The sequence below is a fragment of the Ochotona princeps genome, chromosome 10 (genome assembly GCF_030435755.1).
Source record: "Ochotona princeps isolate mOchPri1 chromosome 10, mOchPri1.hap1, whole genome shotgun sequence".
Taxonomy (NCBI): domain Eukaryota; kingdom Metazoa; phylum Chordata; class Mammalia; order Lagomorpha; family Ochotonidae; genus Ochotona; species Ochotona princeps.
The window spans coordinates 33,365,983-33,382,841 of NC_080841.1; the positions used below are offsets into that span (position 1 = coordinate 33,365,983).

The 16,859-nt window shown below is 38.0% G+C and overlaps 1 protein-coding gene and 1 long non-coding RNA gene across 2 annotated transcripts in view; one reads left to right on the top strand and one right to left on the bottom strand.

The window, feature by feature from the left end:
- The window catches only part of LOC131481250 (uncharacterized), a 201,033-nt gene that overhangs the window by 176,832 nt on the left and 7,342 nt on the right, over positions 1–16,859 (top strand). The window contains exon 4 of the long non-coding RNA XR_009246183.1: positions 10,187–10,254. This is a non-coding gene — a long non-coding RNA (uncharacterized LOC131481250). The remainder of the gene's footprint in view (positions 1–10,186; positions 10,255–16,859) is intronic.
- ITGA8 (integrin subunit alpha 8) overlaps positions 1–16,859 on the bottom strand; it is a 170,343-nt gene that overhangs the window by 49,521 nt on the left and 103,963 nt on the right. Inside the window, exons 21-23 of the mRNA XM_058669292.1 lie at positions 14,465–14,557; positions 8,786–8,865; positions 4,194–4,274 (exon numbers count right to left, since the gene is read on the bottom strand). Of these exons, the coding sequence (XP_058525275.1) occupies positions 4,194–4,274; positions 8,786–8,865; positions 14,465–14,557 (254 nt within the window). The remainder of the gene's footprint in view (positions 1–4,193; positions 4,275–8,785; positions 8,866–14,464; positions 14,558–16,859) is intronic.

The window sequence follows — 16,859 nt, forward strand, 5'->3', positions numbered from 1 at the left end:
AATAAACTGTATAAGATAGTATATCATAAAAACTTTTGAAATAAACACAATTGACCAAAAAAGAAAATTAAATTTTCTTTAAGACTAGGCATGCAAGGTTTTCCACATAGTAGCTGTTTGTTCTCTGACGAATTAAACATTGAGGCCAATGTTTTTGCTACATATTTGGAGGAAAGAGTTTTGCTGTATAAATTGGCCAAAAAGAACTTTAACACTGTCTTAGAAAATTAACTGTGGTCAATTGCACACACATGAGAAAACGATTTTAATTATCCCTTTTGCTTATTGGCAAAAATAGCCAGAAATTTCCTTCTTTTCCATGATGATGGCAGAAGTAAATTTCAAAATATAAATCTCATAACATGAATATGTGGGTATACAAACAGTACAGTAAGCCCTTAGCTGCCATGGGTTGAATTATGTCTTTTTGAATAAAAACATTTCCTAATTTTTAGTTTGTTTCAGAAGTAAGTAATAGATCTTATATTTTGGTTAACAAAAATAAGATAAATCAAGCTTGAAGGAGACAAAAGTTTATGTATGCTTACTAACAAATTTTTAAAAAGATAAAAATTTTACAAAGATGTGAAATAATGCTCATGTTTTTTCCAGTTTTTTTAAGCAGTATTTTTCTCATTGAGAAAATAGAGGTATAAAGTTAGAAATCAACAAAATAAAACTTCTAGATTAGCCACAAATATCTGTAAATCAGTCACTTCCTCAGACTCAACTAAAGATTTGCAGAAGAAAGTACAAAGAGAATTAGAAAACATTTTGAACTGAGTCATAAAGAAAATCAAACATTTCAACATTTAGGACCACTGTTAAAATAGCGGCCAGAGAAAAATTTACATGTTATCCACATAACAAAAGGAGGAAGATAAAAAGTAAAGTCAAAACCAATGGAATAAATAACAAAAAGAAAAGTAAGAAACAAAGAATGAAAAATGAATGAAACCAAAAACTACTTATTTGGAAAAAAAATCAGTAACTCCTAGGTAGATCAAGAAAGAAAGAAGAAAAAAAAAAAAGACACAGGTTGCCAGTATCAGAAATAATGGAGGGGATATCATTAAAACTCCTGTAGATACTGAAAAGAAAATGAGAGAATACTATAGACAACTTTTACGCCACTACACAGACTCAGATGAAATGGACAAATTTCTTGAATAAAAAGCTACCATTTCCCATAGCAGGGGACAAAGATACTATGACTAACCTTGTATCTAAGAATGAAATTGCTTGTTAATAGTCTTCCTATAAAAACATCCCCATTCATTGGCGAAATTAACTAAATTCTTAGGACAGAAATAATACCAACTCTTTATAAACTCCTCTAGAGTGGAGGAATGCTCTCAACTTACTTGATGGGGTGGCATTATTCTGGTACCAGAATCAGAAAAGGACATTGTAACAAACCCACAGATCAATACTTCTCATGAACATGGACTCTGAAGTCATAAACACAATTCTAGCATACTGAATTCCAGAATATATAAAAATGGATAATCGTCACGATCAACTATACTTCTGCTCCAGAATGCAATTCTGGTTTAAAAAACAAAAACGAACTAACCAATTCGCCATGTTCCTTTTGATGGACTCAAAAGGAAAAAACTTTAAACATGCTATTGGTCCAGAAAACGTATTTGTCAAAATTGATTACATGCTCGTGTTAAAAGTTCTCAAGAAAATGAGAAATGAAGGAACACACTTAACTGGGGGAAGGACATTTACAAACACCCTGTGGTGAACGTTAAACTTACTGGTGAAAGACTGAAAGACTTTGAAACTGAAAACAAGGCGAGAATCTCCTTCTACCACTTCTAGTCCATCTTACATTGGCGTTTCTAGTTTATGCAATAAGGCAAGAAAAATAAATGTGTGTACACTTTGACCCTGGAATTCTACTGATACATGTATATCCTGCTGGCATTCTTCCACATGTGTACAAGGAGACATGATCACAGAAGCTTCTGAAGGGCTGGTGTGGTACAATGAATTATGCCGCTGCTTGCAGCACCAGCATTCCATAACGGACTGGCATTTGAAGTCCTAGCTACTCCATTTTAGATCCAGCTCCCCATTAACGCTCCTGGGAAAGCAGTGGAAGATGGCCAAAGTCCTTAAGTCCCTGGCACCTAAATGGGAAACCCAGATGGAGTTACAGGTTTCTTCCAGATTTGGCCTGGAACAGCCTTTACCTCTGTGACCATTTGGGGAGTAAACCAGCAAATGAAAGCTCTTTCTTTCCCTCCTTCTCCTTTTCCCAGTCTTTCCCTCTTCCCGCTCTCTGCCTTTCAAATAAATAAATAAATCTTTTTGAATAATGTTATTTGAAAAGGTAGAGTGACTGGGAGGAAAGAAGAGAGAGTAAGGTCTTCCATCTGCTAGGCCCCTCCCCAAATGACCACAATAGCCAGGATAGGGTCAGTCCGAAGCCAGGAGCCAGGAGCTTCTTCCAGGTATCCCATGAATGCAGGGACCCAAATACTCAGGTCATCTTCTGCTGCTAGGCACTTTAGTAGGGAGATGAATAGAAGTGGAGCAGCTAGAATTGAACCAGTACTCATGGCATGCCAGCATTGTAAGTGGCAGTTTTACCTTCTATGCCACAGCACTGGCCCGTAAATAAATATTTCTAAAAAGAAATTTGTAAAAGAGAAAAATGTTCCAAATTTCCATCAAAAGTAGAAAGGATAAGGTATAGAATATTTTAGTGTGATTCTTTTTTGTAATTAAATTTAATGAACTAAGTGGAAGAATTTCAAAAAGTCATGTTTGAATAAAGAGTATCACAGAAGCATACATAAAATGTTATGTAGATAAGGTTTCAAAAATGATTTCTTGGGCTTGATGGCATAGACATTTCTGAGCATGAACTTGTAGGTGGGATATAGCTATATTTACAGCTCCCTATTTTCTAGCGATGTAATCTTTAACTTCCTATGCAACAATTCCCTCAACTGCACAAAAATTAAGATATGCTTACAGGGTCCAGCATAATAGCCTAGAGGCTAAAGTCCTCACCTTGTACGTGCTGGGATCCCATATGGGCACCAGTTCTAATCCCGGCAGCCCTACTTCCCATCCAGCTTCCTGCTTGTGGCCGGGGAAAGCAGTCGAGTACAGCCCAAAGCCTTGGGAACCTGCACCTGAATGGGAGACCGAGAAGGGGCTCCAGGCTCCTGGCTTCAGATCAGCTCAGCTCTAGTTGTTGCGGCCACTTGGGGAGTGAATCCGTGGATGAAAGATCTTCCTCTCTGTCTCTCCTTCTCTCTGTATATCTGACTTTGCAATAAAAATAAATAAATCTTTAAAAAAATGTGCTTACAGGAGACAGCACTTAGAAAACATCACTAGAAAGCAATTGTATTTTTTAATCCACAAGGGGAGCTGCAGAGTCCCAAGGAGAACACCAGGGGACAGGGGTCAGAGAGCCCATAGTGACAGAGGCTCTGGATCTAGAAATCCAGCACCCAAGGAAAATGAAGAGAACCAGGACTTTTGGAACCCCAAGGATATTTGGTCCAAAACTCCAGTAAACTGCCTTTTCAGCCAAGTCCTTGATTATACTGAAGAAACCAGCAGTTTAACAACAAAAACCAAGGAAGTCCACATTCGTGCAAGATAAGAACTACATGCAGTGCATTTCTTTCTCCCCGGGCAAGAATTTTCCAGCTGGTAGTCATTCCAACCCTTTTTCCTTGACCATTTTTTTTCCTGTCTCTCATCTGATTGCTTATTGGCACCTTCCTCAAACAATAGGACAGAAGACAAAAGACTTAAAACTGTAGATTTCATTGGCCCAAACATCTAAGAGTTGGCCACTTAAGAAATTCACTTTGTGGGACAGTGAGGGCTAAACTTTCATTATGCTAAAATAGTCATTGGAGGAGTGAGATTTTTTTTTCAGGCAGTCATGACTGTCCATTTCATCTGGCTTCTTATCAAATATTTTTTGTAGTCTGCTTACTGTACTTTCAGTTTGGGAAAGAAAAAAATTATTTTACAGTGTTCAGTCTTTTTACAAATGAAGGGCTAACAAGGAGTAGAAAAGGGTAAAAAATTGATACACAAAGTGAACTGTGACCTCTTAAGTATTAGGAAAATCCCATAGAGTTCATACTACTTCCTTTAAATACAGAAAGCTGTTTTTTATACTACCACCACTGTTTGTTCATATTACTTACCCTCTTATTTCCACTTGAGCTATGGCAGTGATGTTGATTTGCAAACTCACAAGATTGCTGTCTGGGTTGTCCTTGTTGGAACTGAAACACAATGATACATAATTTTAACATATCTTCTCAGATGTTTTATCACAATACAGGTTCACACAATGTTCTTTATATCACAAAATTACTACATAATTAACCTGGTCATTCAGAAAACAATGGCATATTCTACAAAATCATAACCATGTGTACAGGGAAATGCTAAGATCCCATGATATATGACAATGTAACAACATTCCATGGAGGGGACAATTTATCTGGAAATGTAGTAGATATCCTGAGATGCCAACATTGTTTTTTATTGTTGTTATTTTGATGGCTAAACTAAAAAGGCATTGAACTGAGTTCATTTTCTGATTTCTACCTTGGATAAATTCCTTAACATCCCTGGATATCATGTTCACTGCCCATCAAATAGGAAATGACAACAAAGTCAACTGCTGATTTTCTACACTAATCAGGAGGAGAACTGGTATGAGTAATCTGGAGCAGCACATAATCGAAAAAGCATCCACAGTTGGCTCTGGAATGCACAATACCATACGTTGCTTTGGCAGCAATTTTATTTCCCTTACAGTTTATTTCTTAAGTTGATACTAAAGTAAGTGTGCACTCACTTGATATTCACTGGCTGACTAGGCCAAGGAGTGGGGAATGAGCTAGAGGCATGGCCAGTGGTGAAAGGAGCCAAGCAAGGAGGGCAGTTCAAAAGCAGGCCACGAGGAGAGGATGCAGAAGTCTGCAAAAGGCATCCGGGTGCTTTCTGTGTGCTTTCTTTACAAGCGCAAAGTTGTTTTGCTCAAGCAAAAATAATTGGATAGGAAGCTTGACTTTTACAAACACATGTGTTAAGCAGTCAGTGCTGAAGGAAAATAAGACACAACTTTTCCCAAGTTGGCTCAACCAGTAACAGAACCTTGGATGCCACTGTCTCGGTATTCATTGCTGTGCTGTGCTTTCCCTGAGGTCACCCAGGGGATTCGGCAACTTCTAGGAAACGGGGATGTGGCCACATCAGCACCAGCAGATCATGCTGACAGTCCAGTCTATGAAGAGGAGAAAGCCTCACCTTTCTTCATCAGTGAACCTCCCCTAAACTCAACAAGCAAGATTAGATCTTGGGATAATGGTAGTGCAGATAGATTCCAGCTAGCTCCTGCGGTTTTCTAAATATGTGTGTGGGGAGGGGAGAGGCTATATGATAGAAAGATACTTTGAAAGAAGGAAGAGACTGCATTGTTCCCACACTGCTTTTAAAACATCTCGGTTGATCTATATACTGATAGGGCAATTTAGAGCACAAACACACATAAAAGATATAAACAGGAAAATGTCAGGCTCATTTCCTGGGCTGGGCATCACTGCTAACTTTGTGACTGAGCCCAGAGGGACTTACTCCCTAAAGTTTCAGCCCCAGTTTCCGGGCCATTCTTTTTATTATCACATTTATGGAGGGTCAGCCATCTAAAGAGCCTTCTTTCTTTTAAAGTTAGGATTCTGAATTATAACCAGCATGAAGTTACTAAATAATTCTTGTTGCAGATTTTACAGTTATGAAAGTGTTGTGGGTAACTCTTTAGCCTAGAAACCAAAATATAATTTTTCCACAGATGGACCAAACTTAGTTGTATTCTTAGTTCACTGCTGCTGTGCAGCAATGGAGATTAAAATCATGAAAAAAAATGTTCATTTAAGTTATTGTATAATGCTAATACATTTAGTTTTTAAGTGACTTGAATAACAATTTTACTACTCTCAACACCCTGAAAATGATGAAAAACAATGAAATAATATTTGAAGCCAAGTTTGATCTGAGGTCTTTAGACCTCAGAAAAGTTGCAAGAACAATGGCAGTCTCACAATTTCCGAACTTCTGGTTGACCAATCAGAATCAACCCATTGCACTCATTTCTGCCTGCCAGTGGCATAGACAAAATCTCCTATTAGGAAAAGAGCCAGGCTTGATAAATAACTTAGAAGTTTCCTTCACCTCTTTCCTGGAAGGAAACCTCCCTCGCTAATACCACAGTGACACTGAGACAAGCAATCCATCACCGCCATGGATGCAGAGCTATTTATATTGTTAGTGCTAATGCTATGCAAGCAATGATGAATTTCCTACAACTACATCCTGTGGTCAGGTGCCAAAGGCTGAACAAGTTTTTCACTTTAGTATTCCCATGCTATCTTCTTTTTCCTTGGTGTTTCTGATTTTATTTTTTCTAGCCTTCCCTTTGTGCTTTCTATATTTCTGTTTCTCTAGAATGCCTACAAAGACCATCCCAAGCTCATTTCACCACTGCCACGGAGCCTAATTCAAGCATGATCACAAAGACCCACTCTACACAGGGACGAAATTGTTTACATCTCATAGACCCAGGACACAGAGAGACCATCTCAGGCAAACATTTGATTAAGGGAAATATTTCACATTTATTAATTTATAAAGCACATTTCTCTCAGGTTTTGTGGAAAGGGGCATTAAGTGTGGTTATAGGGTGATCAAGGTATGGCTATTTAGATTTTAGAGGGTTTGATTTAGCTTATATTTTTGGCTTAAATACATTTAAACTGACTGCAAAACGATCCATCTAAATACTTATTTGAATCTTTAGAGTGTGTCAGTATGGTTCTCAAACACCTAAGCATTTGAGTTTTAAAGGTATTATATTATGTCTCTAAAATCTATGTTTTGGGAATTGAGTATTTTATGAATGCTCCAGTCTTCTAAATTTTTTCACTTTTATGGGTTGTTTTCGGATAATGTTAAGACTGTCATGACAGGAAACCGAATACAATCATGATTCCTTTTTCAATATGAAGGAAGATATTAAAAATGCCTCCTTTTCTTTTTCCCCTCAAATTCTGAACTTCATTTCTGAACTCATTATGTAAATGATGGATTAGAGAAGGTATTCAGGACATTATCTAGTGTTCTTGGTTTACTGAAGGAACTACTATTTGCATCCATCCTCTTAACTACAGTCAAGGATAAGAAGGAAGTATCAGTGAATTTGTTCTGCACTTCTGTGCCAGGCTTTCTTTCTAAATAAAGGAGGCACATGTTAGGAGAGGTTTGTCTTTCCCGAGTCACTGAAGGATGAATGACTAACATTGCAAAGTTCAGGCTTGAATCATGCTGATCCTTTACTATGATGTGTTCTCATTTTTGTTTTTTTGCTTTATTTTGTTTTGGTTTTGTTTGTTGTTGTTGCTTGTTTTTGAAAACTCAGAAATATGGCCAGACTAGTTCCAAAATAAAAATATTTAGGAATACCTTCATCATGTGGCATGTCACACCCTCTACAACTTTCAAATATCTGTACAGATACAAAAAAGTGATTCAATGTGCATTTATAAAATGAATCATTGTAAAATGATTCTATCACTAATTAGGATAAAATAGGAAAACTTCTAAGACTCAGCAGAAAATATCTTAGGTAAACTTAAGAAACGCATAATTCAAGCCACGAAAGGACACTGAAGGTAAATTAGAAAAATGTCCTGCTTAGAAATGAAATCTGAAGTCATGAAGTCTGGGAGTACTGATTTGTGACATAGGTTTCATTTTTAAAATTTACATTCTTATGGAATATATATACACATATTTATAGTAGATTATATATAATTTAAAAATATAACTAAAACATATATTTTTAAAGTAAAAATACATTGTAGATATTTTAAGACATTGAAATCTTTATTTAGTTATTTGAAAGGCGAATGAGAGAGAATCTCTTCCACCTTCTGATTCATTACCTAAATGCCTGCCAGAACCAGGATCTCCATCTGGGTCTTCCCTGTCTGGGGCAGGAGTCCTAGTGCCTGGGCTGTCACCCACTCCCTTCCTATGCACATTGGCAGGAAACTAGATTGGAAGTGAAGGACTCAGGACTTGAACCAACACTCTCAGGATTTGGGCATCCTAAACAGTGGCTTAGTGCTCGCTCCTGTAGCACATATACTACACAGTGGCCTAACTCACTGCACCATAAAAGTTAACTCCTCTCTGAAACTTTTTACTGATATAAACATTTAAAGTCTGTGGCACAGAGTATTTATTCTAAAAGCATGCTCCAATGACTCATTTTTGCAAAAATATTAAAGAACATTTGGAAATTAGCAATGTTGAGCTAATGTTTGAGAGCTAAATTAAAGATACTGACTTAGATAGTAATTTCTACAGTTAAAGCAAGGATTCAACACACTGAGAAAAGTGGAAATAGCTGTTGATTGTGAGCCTCCCTCATTCATTCTTGAATACTGGAGACTTCAAGATTGCAGGTGCAAAAATCTGTGCTTTTTTGTGGAAGGGATTTTGTTCCTAGAGTTGAGGGATATCAACTGAGCATGGGGAGTGGTGGGAGTGGGAGAAGGTATATCTGTATTAGGATTTTTCAAGCTTTTGAAACTACAGATAACACACACACACAAAAATTATGCCTCTCTCAGAGCATTTTGTTATACAAACTTGCATTTATCTGTTTCAGTATTGCATTTATCTGTTTCTTGAATTCTGTTGGTAAGGTGGACATTGAAAGCCTAACCTTCTGATTTGGAGATCAAAGTTGATGCTCATGTTTGTTTTCTCCAGGCGTGGAACTGCAAATCGGAGGCCCAGGAAATACTGAAAAAACAACCACAAGTCACAAAGTAAGTACATGGGGAGGACTCTCTACCCAGTGTAAGAATGTTTCCCAAGCAATTGTTAAAAGTCCCTCCCTGGAGCACTGTGACTGTCCTTTTTCTCTGCTTCTACCCCTGGGTGGCTAACAGCCCAGAGTATGTCAGGCAAGGAGAATGCATGGCTTGGAGCACTGCACGTGTGGATTCTCTTTCCCTCTGCTAGTCCCACACTCCCTCATTTCCTGCCACTTTCCTTATGTGTTAACCCGAAAACAAACCAAATGTATGAGAGCAAATTGATTTTGAAAAACTAGGACACCTCTGTTTGATGTGCCTTTATGTTGTCATGGAAATTATAGCTGTGAATTTAATGCAATAGTGGGAAAGCTCTTCTAATGTAATAATGATTAATGAAGAATTGAGACTACAAAGCTTTGTGCGTAATGGGTTTTTGCTATGATCTGAAGAGTCTATTAATGGAAAAATTATTGAACTGGAGTGCAGATATGCTATAACAAAATATCCTGGAATAATATGTTATAGGTAGAAAAATTATGGTTGTGTACATTATTTTTCTTTCTTTAATTTCCAAGATTATAAAAATGTTATTATTTTCACAATTTGCAAGTACCTAAGAGCATGAAGAAAAGTAAATACATGGATAAGTATACGGAGATAAATAATAGCTAACATGTATACACATTTGCATTACTGGCTCTTCTAAACACTGTGCTGAGTTTTTACACACACTATCTCATGCAATCCCGATAATACTATGAAGCAGGCAGTTTTTGTTGACATTTTACAACTGAGCGGCAATCTCAGGCTTAGGGAGACTAAGTGTGCTGCTCCAGGTGCAGAGCAAATGAATGACAGAGCTGGAATTTAAATCCCTGAAGCTGACTCCAAAAACTGTACTCTAAACCACTGCAGTGTGACACTGAAACCAGGAAAACTCATGATCATGTACATCACTAATAATGAATGTATACTTAATTACCATTTTAATCACAAATCATCCTCATCATGTCACGTGCCCTTGTTGAATGTGCTGTGAGCCAGGAGCTGCACCAGTAACTTTATCTAAGTCTGCTTGTTATACTCCAAACAGTCTCACTACTGGTATTTACCCATTTCGCTGTGACGTGCTCAAGGTGTCACAGCTGAGGAATGGAAAAACTGGTGTTCAACCCTGGATGCATCTCAGTTGAAAGCATCTGCATCCCTAGGGCCCAGGAATGAGGAATTCCTCCAGACATCTGCACATTCTCTTCTCCATTGCTTGATGACTTTTGACTCTTTTCTGCCTTTTCTCCTTGCAGAACTCTTCCTCAAGCGTCAGAGGTCAAGATAAGAAATGCCTCCTGCCATCCATCCTCTGATCACCCAGGTAGAGAGGTTTTCTTCATTCTGTCCCATCCATTGCTTTTCTCCCACCACTGGGTCTTTGTATTGCTAATTGTGAGTTTCTTACTAACATTTTTCTGTATTGATACTCAAGTGAGGCAATCAAAAATGGTGCTTGCATATTTTCATTTTTATGCTGTCACTCTAGCTTAGTAGCAGATGTATAGAAGGGAAATAATCAAAATTGTTGAAAGAATGATGAGAGTGTGCCCCTCTTTGCACACTTCCAATGATGACAATCTTACTACACTGTGAAGGAAGCTATCCAACCATTCAGCAAGACCGTTTCCTATATGGTGGAGGCCAGGCTGTTCTAAACACAAGCACTCTGGGCACTGGCCCTAAGGATAGCACACCACTTTTTTAATTGTCCTGCTTGAGAAAACTTGTGAGATTCTTTTTGACCAAAAATAGTATATAACTACAGATGTGATATGAAAGTGACATTACTACCTAAAAATCACAAGTTTCTAAATATTGTACTGAATACTTTATTAAAATAAAAGATCACTTGGAAAATCACTTTTTATATAAAATATTGGAACTGGAATAGACGTTCCTGGCAATTACAGTGCCTTTTAAAATACTTAGGATGACTTTTCCATGTGGAATTTTACTACAATTCACTGAGAGAATTTTTTCTGAAGTACAAATGAAGAAGTAAATAAATCAAAGCATTTTATAACAAAACAGAATGCAATAAAATTTGATGTGTTTCAGGGCATTAAAGGGTGAGATAAGAAAGCTATTAGGTTTCTTCTGCTATAGGCTTCAGAGATAAATGAAGATAAACAATTTACTCCTCTGACTTCTACAAACAATTTACTCCTCTGGTAACACAGATCGACATCCCTGACATAAACACATTGTGGTTCAGACCACACTGCTGTTTTTACACTCTCCTTTCAATGACACCGATGGCAAGTTTTTGTTCCAAGGTTATCTTTCATTATGGATCATCCAAAATGATCTTTAGTCTAGATTTAATGCTTCTAATATGGAAACATGAATGAGAGGCTGGTCACTTACACATGCTAACCCTGTCCATGCCATGTCCATGTATTTCCCTTTGGCCTTAGGTCAACCTCTTTACCGCAACTTCAGTGGTTGGGTTCTTCCTCAGAACCAGCAACAGAATTTATTAGCTTCCAGATAAAAGGATTATAATGAAAAATGTTTGCATATCTCAGTTTAGACATCTTTCATAGCTTCATTTTGAAGTCTCATCTGTTATTCGTTAGTTTTTATCCAAGCACTTCTGACATTGTTGCAGACCGGATGCAGAACATGGGCTTTGTGGTTAGGCCTGGCTTAGATCCTGGTGCAGTGTGGCTTTGGGCAGTGGAGTGACTTCTTGGTTCTCAGTTTCCTCACCCACAACATGAAGGAAATATGTGACTCAGAGGGTTGTTTGGAAAAATGCCCTCCCATTCCCTAGCCATTGGATTGTAACCCAGAAGGCAATCAATCCATGGTAACCAGTAACAATTTGATACAGGAATCTATCTTTCTTTCAATGATCATTTTGACCTATGAAGTGAGTTTAGACTATAGTCTGTCACAATTTTTTCAATACCCCAAATCAGTGCACAACATAATGTTAAAGAGCAAATGTATTATTCTAGCATAATAGCCTAAAATATATACTAGGGACAGATACTGAGAGAAAGTTTGAAACACTCAAGAAAATATGTCAGACATTGGGCTGAATATCTTATTTATTGACACTGTAAACATACAAATATACACATGCCAAGAAAGATGTGATTCTGTGCAGGGACCAGAGCACTCCCTTTTACAGGCTAGCTAAGGGATTAGCACCCTGCAGAATTCTGTACTTCAGAAAGTTGCTCTACACAATTACAAATTTTCATGGATTTTTTTTCAGATAGCTTACATCATTAATAATCATAAACATTTTAAGTGACATCCTTTATATTTATTTAAGAGAAAACAGAGAAATAAGGACAGTCACAGGAAAAGACAGAGAAAGCTCCCATCCATCAATACATTTCCTAAATGCTCGCAACAGTGTTGGCTGGGTCGGGACCACAGCTGAGAGGCAGGAATGCACCCTGGTCTCTCATGTGGGTGGCAGCAACCCAATCACTTGAACTAGTGTCAGGGTCTGCATTAGACAGAAGCTAATCTGCAGCTTGAGCCAGGAATCAAATGCAACCACCCCAATGTGGGGCACAAGCATTTAATCACTAGGCTAAATACTTTCAACAGTTAATTTTAAATAGAAAAATATGTATATATGATTTATATAAGAAATAATTCTAGGGTTTTTAATATTGAAGACTTTTTCTGATTTATGACTTCATAAAATAATCACCACTGTGATAATTCTGTGTATACATAAAAAACCTGTAATTGGCTAAAAATAAATTGATTGTCCATAAATAATCCTGAATTGGAATTTCCTAAACCTGGAAATAAAAAGAAATGGCAGTAAGAGGGACATAAAATTTCCATTCTTTTACAAGCATGGTGGAGATCTCTGTTAACATTTCCTTGCCCTTGTTACTAACACTTTTCTGTATTATTATTCAAGTGAGGCAATGAGAAATACAGACTTTTGTAAAGCTGATTAAAAAATTGGATTGTAAGGATGAGCATTTGGCAAAGCAGTTGTTACTGCTTGGGATGCCTGTGAGTACCTGGGTGTGAGCCCTGGATCTGCTTCCAACCCAGCCTTCTGCTAATGAAAACCCAGGGAGGCACTAGATTAGATGATGGCTCAGGTAGTTCAGTTTCTGCTATTCATGTGGGAGAGCTGGATGAAGTTCCTGGCTCCTGGCACTGACCCTGTCCAGCCCTGGCCATAGAAGATATTTGAGGAATGAATCACCATTGGAGGATCTCTGTCTCTATTTTTCTTTGTCTCTTTGACTTTCGAGTAAGAAAGTAAAAATAAGTAAATAAAAATTCTAAACTATAGTAATATTTTAATATAAAAATACTGTGAATGATATCTTTGTCTTACGATTTTAAAATATTCTTCCATTTTTGTTAATTCAAAGAAAAAAAACTTTGGTAAATTGTCATAGATTGGTTGCAGTTGAGTTCCACAGGAGTCATCATGTCTAAAGAGAAAGCCTATAAAAGTCTATGCTTTTCTGTGTGTTTTCAACCTGATTTGATTCACTCTGTGTGGGTTTTCATGCTAAATCCCACCCTGCTGGTGATTTCCTGTCTAATTTGTTTTAGTTGCTTTGTGCTGAGCTCCCGAGAGCTAATTGGGGAGCTTTCCATTAGTGTTCTCTTAAAATTAATGAGGCATTTTATAGCATTGAAGCATGATTTTGCTGAACCTGGTTGTTTTTCGGGTAGCCTAACTATAACTTTAACAGGACATATGTCAACAGTTTAGGTGAATGTTTTTGGGAGGGGTGTACAGAGAAATCTTTATCACCCCAGAGAGGAGTAACTGATCTTTGTGTCCCACTCAGTGAGTTATAAGTGAATTCCGGCTGACTGCTTCCTGTCTGTTTCTAAGCTTTCCTAGTTGTTCTCTGTCTATCTATTCTAGTTTGTTTGTTCATTTGTTTGTTTGTTATGAGGGGTTTCTGGAGCGATCCTGATGGTCCTCACGAAACATTAAAATAGACAAGAGACAGCTGAATAGCAATCTATAGCCATTTTAAGGTATATAGAACATGGTTGAATATAAACCAAAATTGAAATGTCTATGAGGAAGTCACAGGTTGTGGTTGAGAACCTGCATTTCCCTAGTAACATACTGGTTAATCAATACCATGTCAATTAATGCCATAATGTTGTAAATGGTTGTAAATATTATGTTGGGTTTTTTACTTGATTGGGATGATACTCTGCTGGTTCTACCTTCAGACCAGAGATGGTCTCACCAAGAAGCCATTGAACTTACCAGGACAATAAGATGCTGGACTTTATGATTGGTCAAAACCTCCAATGAAAGAATGTCAACTGAATTTGAACTATGGAAATGCAAAAAGGTGGAGCAATCCACCGTGGGGAGGGGGGGAGGGTTTGGGGAGGGGCGGGGGGAATCCCAGTGCATAAAAAAATGTGTCACATAATGCAATGAAATTAATAAAAAAAATGTAAAAAAAAAAGAAAAAACTTTTGAAAAATATAAGTAAGACAAGCAAAAAAAAAAAAAAAAATTAATGAGGCAGAAATCGGCAAATACTTCCAGTTTTCCTTACATTGGTTCCAGCCACCATAGGGTTCCCAAGGTCACACACCACCATTCTGGTCACGTTTTCCATTTTGTACTCACAGCTCAGAGTTCGCAATGCCTATAAACGAGAAAGAACCAGCATACGATTCAGAGGTCAGAGTAAATTCTGTCCTGTCACAGGGCAGTGCTGGGGGCCCAGGAGCATCCTTAAATTTCAAACATCTGTGCAGGTTACCAGGCACCCATATTGATTTGTGACCCTGAGTGCAGAAGAGGAAAAAGTGAAATTTTAGAAAGAAACATGGGGTTGGCAAAAACATTTGTGGTATTCATGAGGGGAAGAAAAGTGAACACAGCATTTATATCAACGTTTTAGACTCTAATTCCCACCAATGTTGATGTTAAACTCTGGACAGGAAGATTCCAAATAATTAAACATGAGTTAAAAAAATAATTTCTTGTGTTAACCTTGTGAAAACAAATGAACAGTAACCTGTTCTGATGATCACGGAACTCCATGATCATTCACAACAGAATAGCCTTGAGCACAACTTTCTGCATCACACAGTCCCCTTTGGAGATGAGCTCATCAATTCTGTAGAGTCCTCCAGCTATTTAAGATGTAGAGAGAACAACTTAAGTTTAACTCGTGCTTCCAATCTCCTTCCTTCTATTTCCTATCCTGAATGGAGAATGTTACTTAGGGCTGCAGGGGTGTGGCAGCCACATGCTGGCAAGGTCTGAAGGTTATGCTGGTAAGAGGGAAAGTGAAGTGGATGTGTCGGGGCACTGCTGTCCTCTGCTCCCAGCTCCAGCTCCTGTTCTCAATCTATTCTTAGCTGCCAAGAAAGCTGAGCATTGGGAATTTCTGTCCTTGTGATTGGGTCATCAAAGACAGGTCCGGTACGATAATGTATCTACCTTTTAGGTCTATTGAAACTATATAAGAAAGTAACATGAATCTTTCAAGTTAAAGTGTCAGACACAATCCTCCCTTCCTTTTTACTTCATCATAAAAAAGCAAACAAAACGTAAAAATAACGTGACACACTGCAAGCATCTAGGTGAAGGGTTCTGGAAGGGAATTACATGCTTGGGGAATATAAGCCTGCAGAGGGAAAGGATTTTTGGGGTCTGTTCTATTCCCAGGGCATGGAGGAGGGCCAGGCACAGTGACAAGTTTGAATGGGTAAGACAAGAGATGAGGCACACACAAGCATAGGGCTGTCATGTCCTCTTCTCAGGACCACCCAGGCCGACCATGCATTGAAAGCCCTGTTCTAATGATTGAGAAAGGAATGAATTTATTGTATTTATGATATCATTGAATACCTGCCCTCCTGCCCAATACCCTGAGTGACCTAGGAATTCTGCCATAGACACCAAGAAACATATTTCCTCAAAGCTGGTAATCTCCTCAAGGATAATGTTAGTGTATATTCAGAGGTCTCAAGGATCTGTAATTAACCCTAATCATGTAGAGATGTTTTATGAAATGATTAATTCCATCAAGAAAGCAGGCTGGGTGTGGGGTGGGGAAGGAGCCAATGAAAGCTTTCAGAAGTGTGCAGGTATCCCTTGATTAGAATTCAGGGATTGGTAATTCTATGGTAAGCATTTTGAGCTTACCTAAAGGTTAAAAGTTAGATGTACATTTTTACAGCTTTCCAGAAATAGTTATTTGACATCCATCAAAGATTTTTTTTCTCCCTCCCACATCGCCTCTACCCTTTTTCTTTTTTTAACCTTTATTTCCTCTCTGTAATAAGAGAAACAATAGATATTTGTGGATTCTTTCCCTCAGTGGATCTAGAGACATCCTGTTCTAATCCATTTATAACTCTCGGAGTGTTAGGCATTCATATATTCACTCACTCAAAACACTCACTGTGGATCTGCTATTCATCAGTTCCCTAAATAAGTCCCTGGTCTTCACTGGATTCTCAAGTCCTATAACAATTGTAAGAATGATAATGGCAAGCACTTTCAAGTCTAGAAACACATTATAGCACAGTTTGATTAGTTTTATGGTAGAGGAATAAATAGTCATATATAAGCAATCAGAGAAGGCATCCTGGAGGAAGTGGCACCTAAATTGATAAGGACATACAGATCAGTGGTGAAGAACTGGGGCTTGGACTAATGACAAGGTTTCAATCCTGGTTCTGCTATGTAAAAGCTGTGTAGCTGTGGGCGTACACCTTGATTTCTCCTTATCTAAAAATGGGGTTAATAATAGCAAATTCTCCATTAGGCTATTATAAGGATCAACTGGCATAAATACAAGAGTTCAGCACAGTACTCCACCCATAACAACTGTTCCATCAGTGTGAGCAGGCTCAGTGATCATGAAGTTCTGAAACATGAGAACAAAGCAGCAAGGCAGGGGAAAAGGAACAACAGTAGGTGAGTGAGTCAGG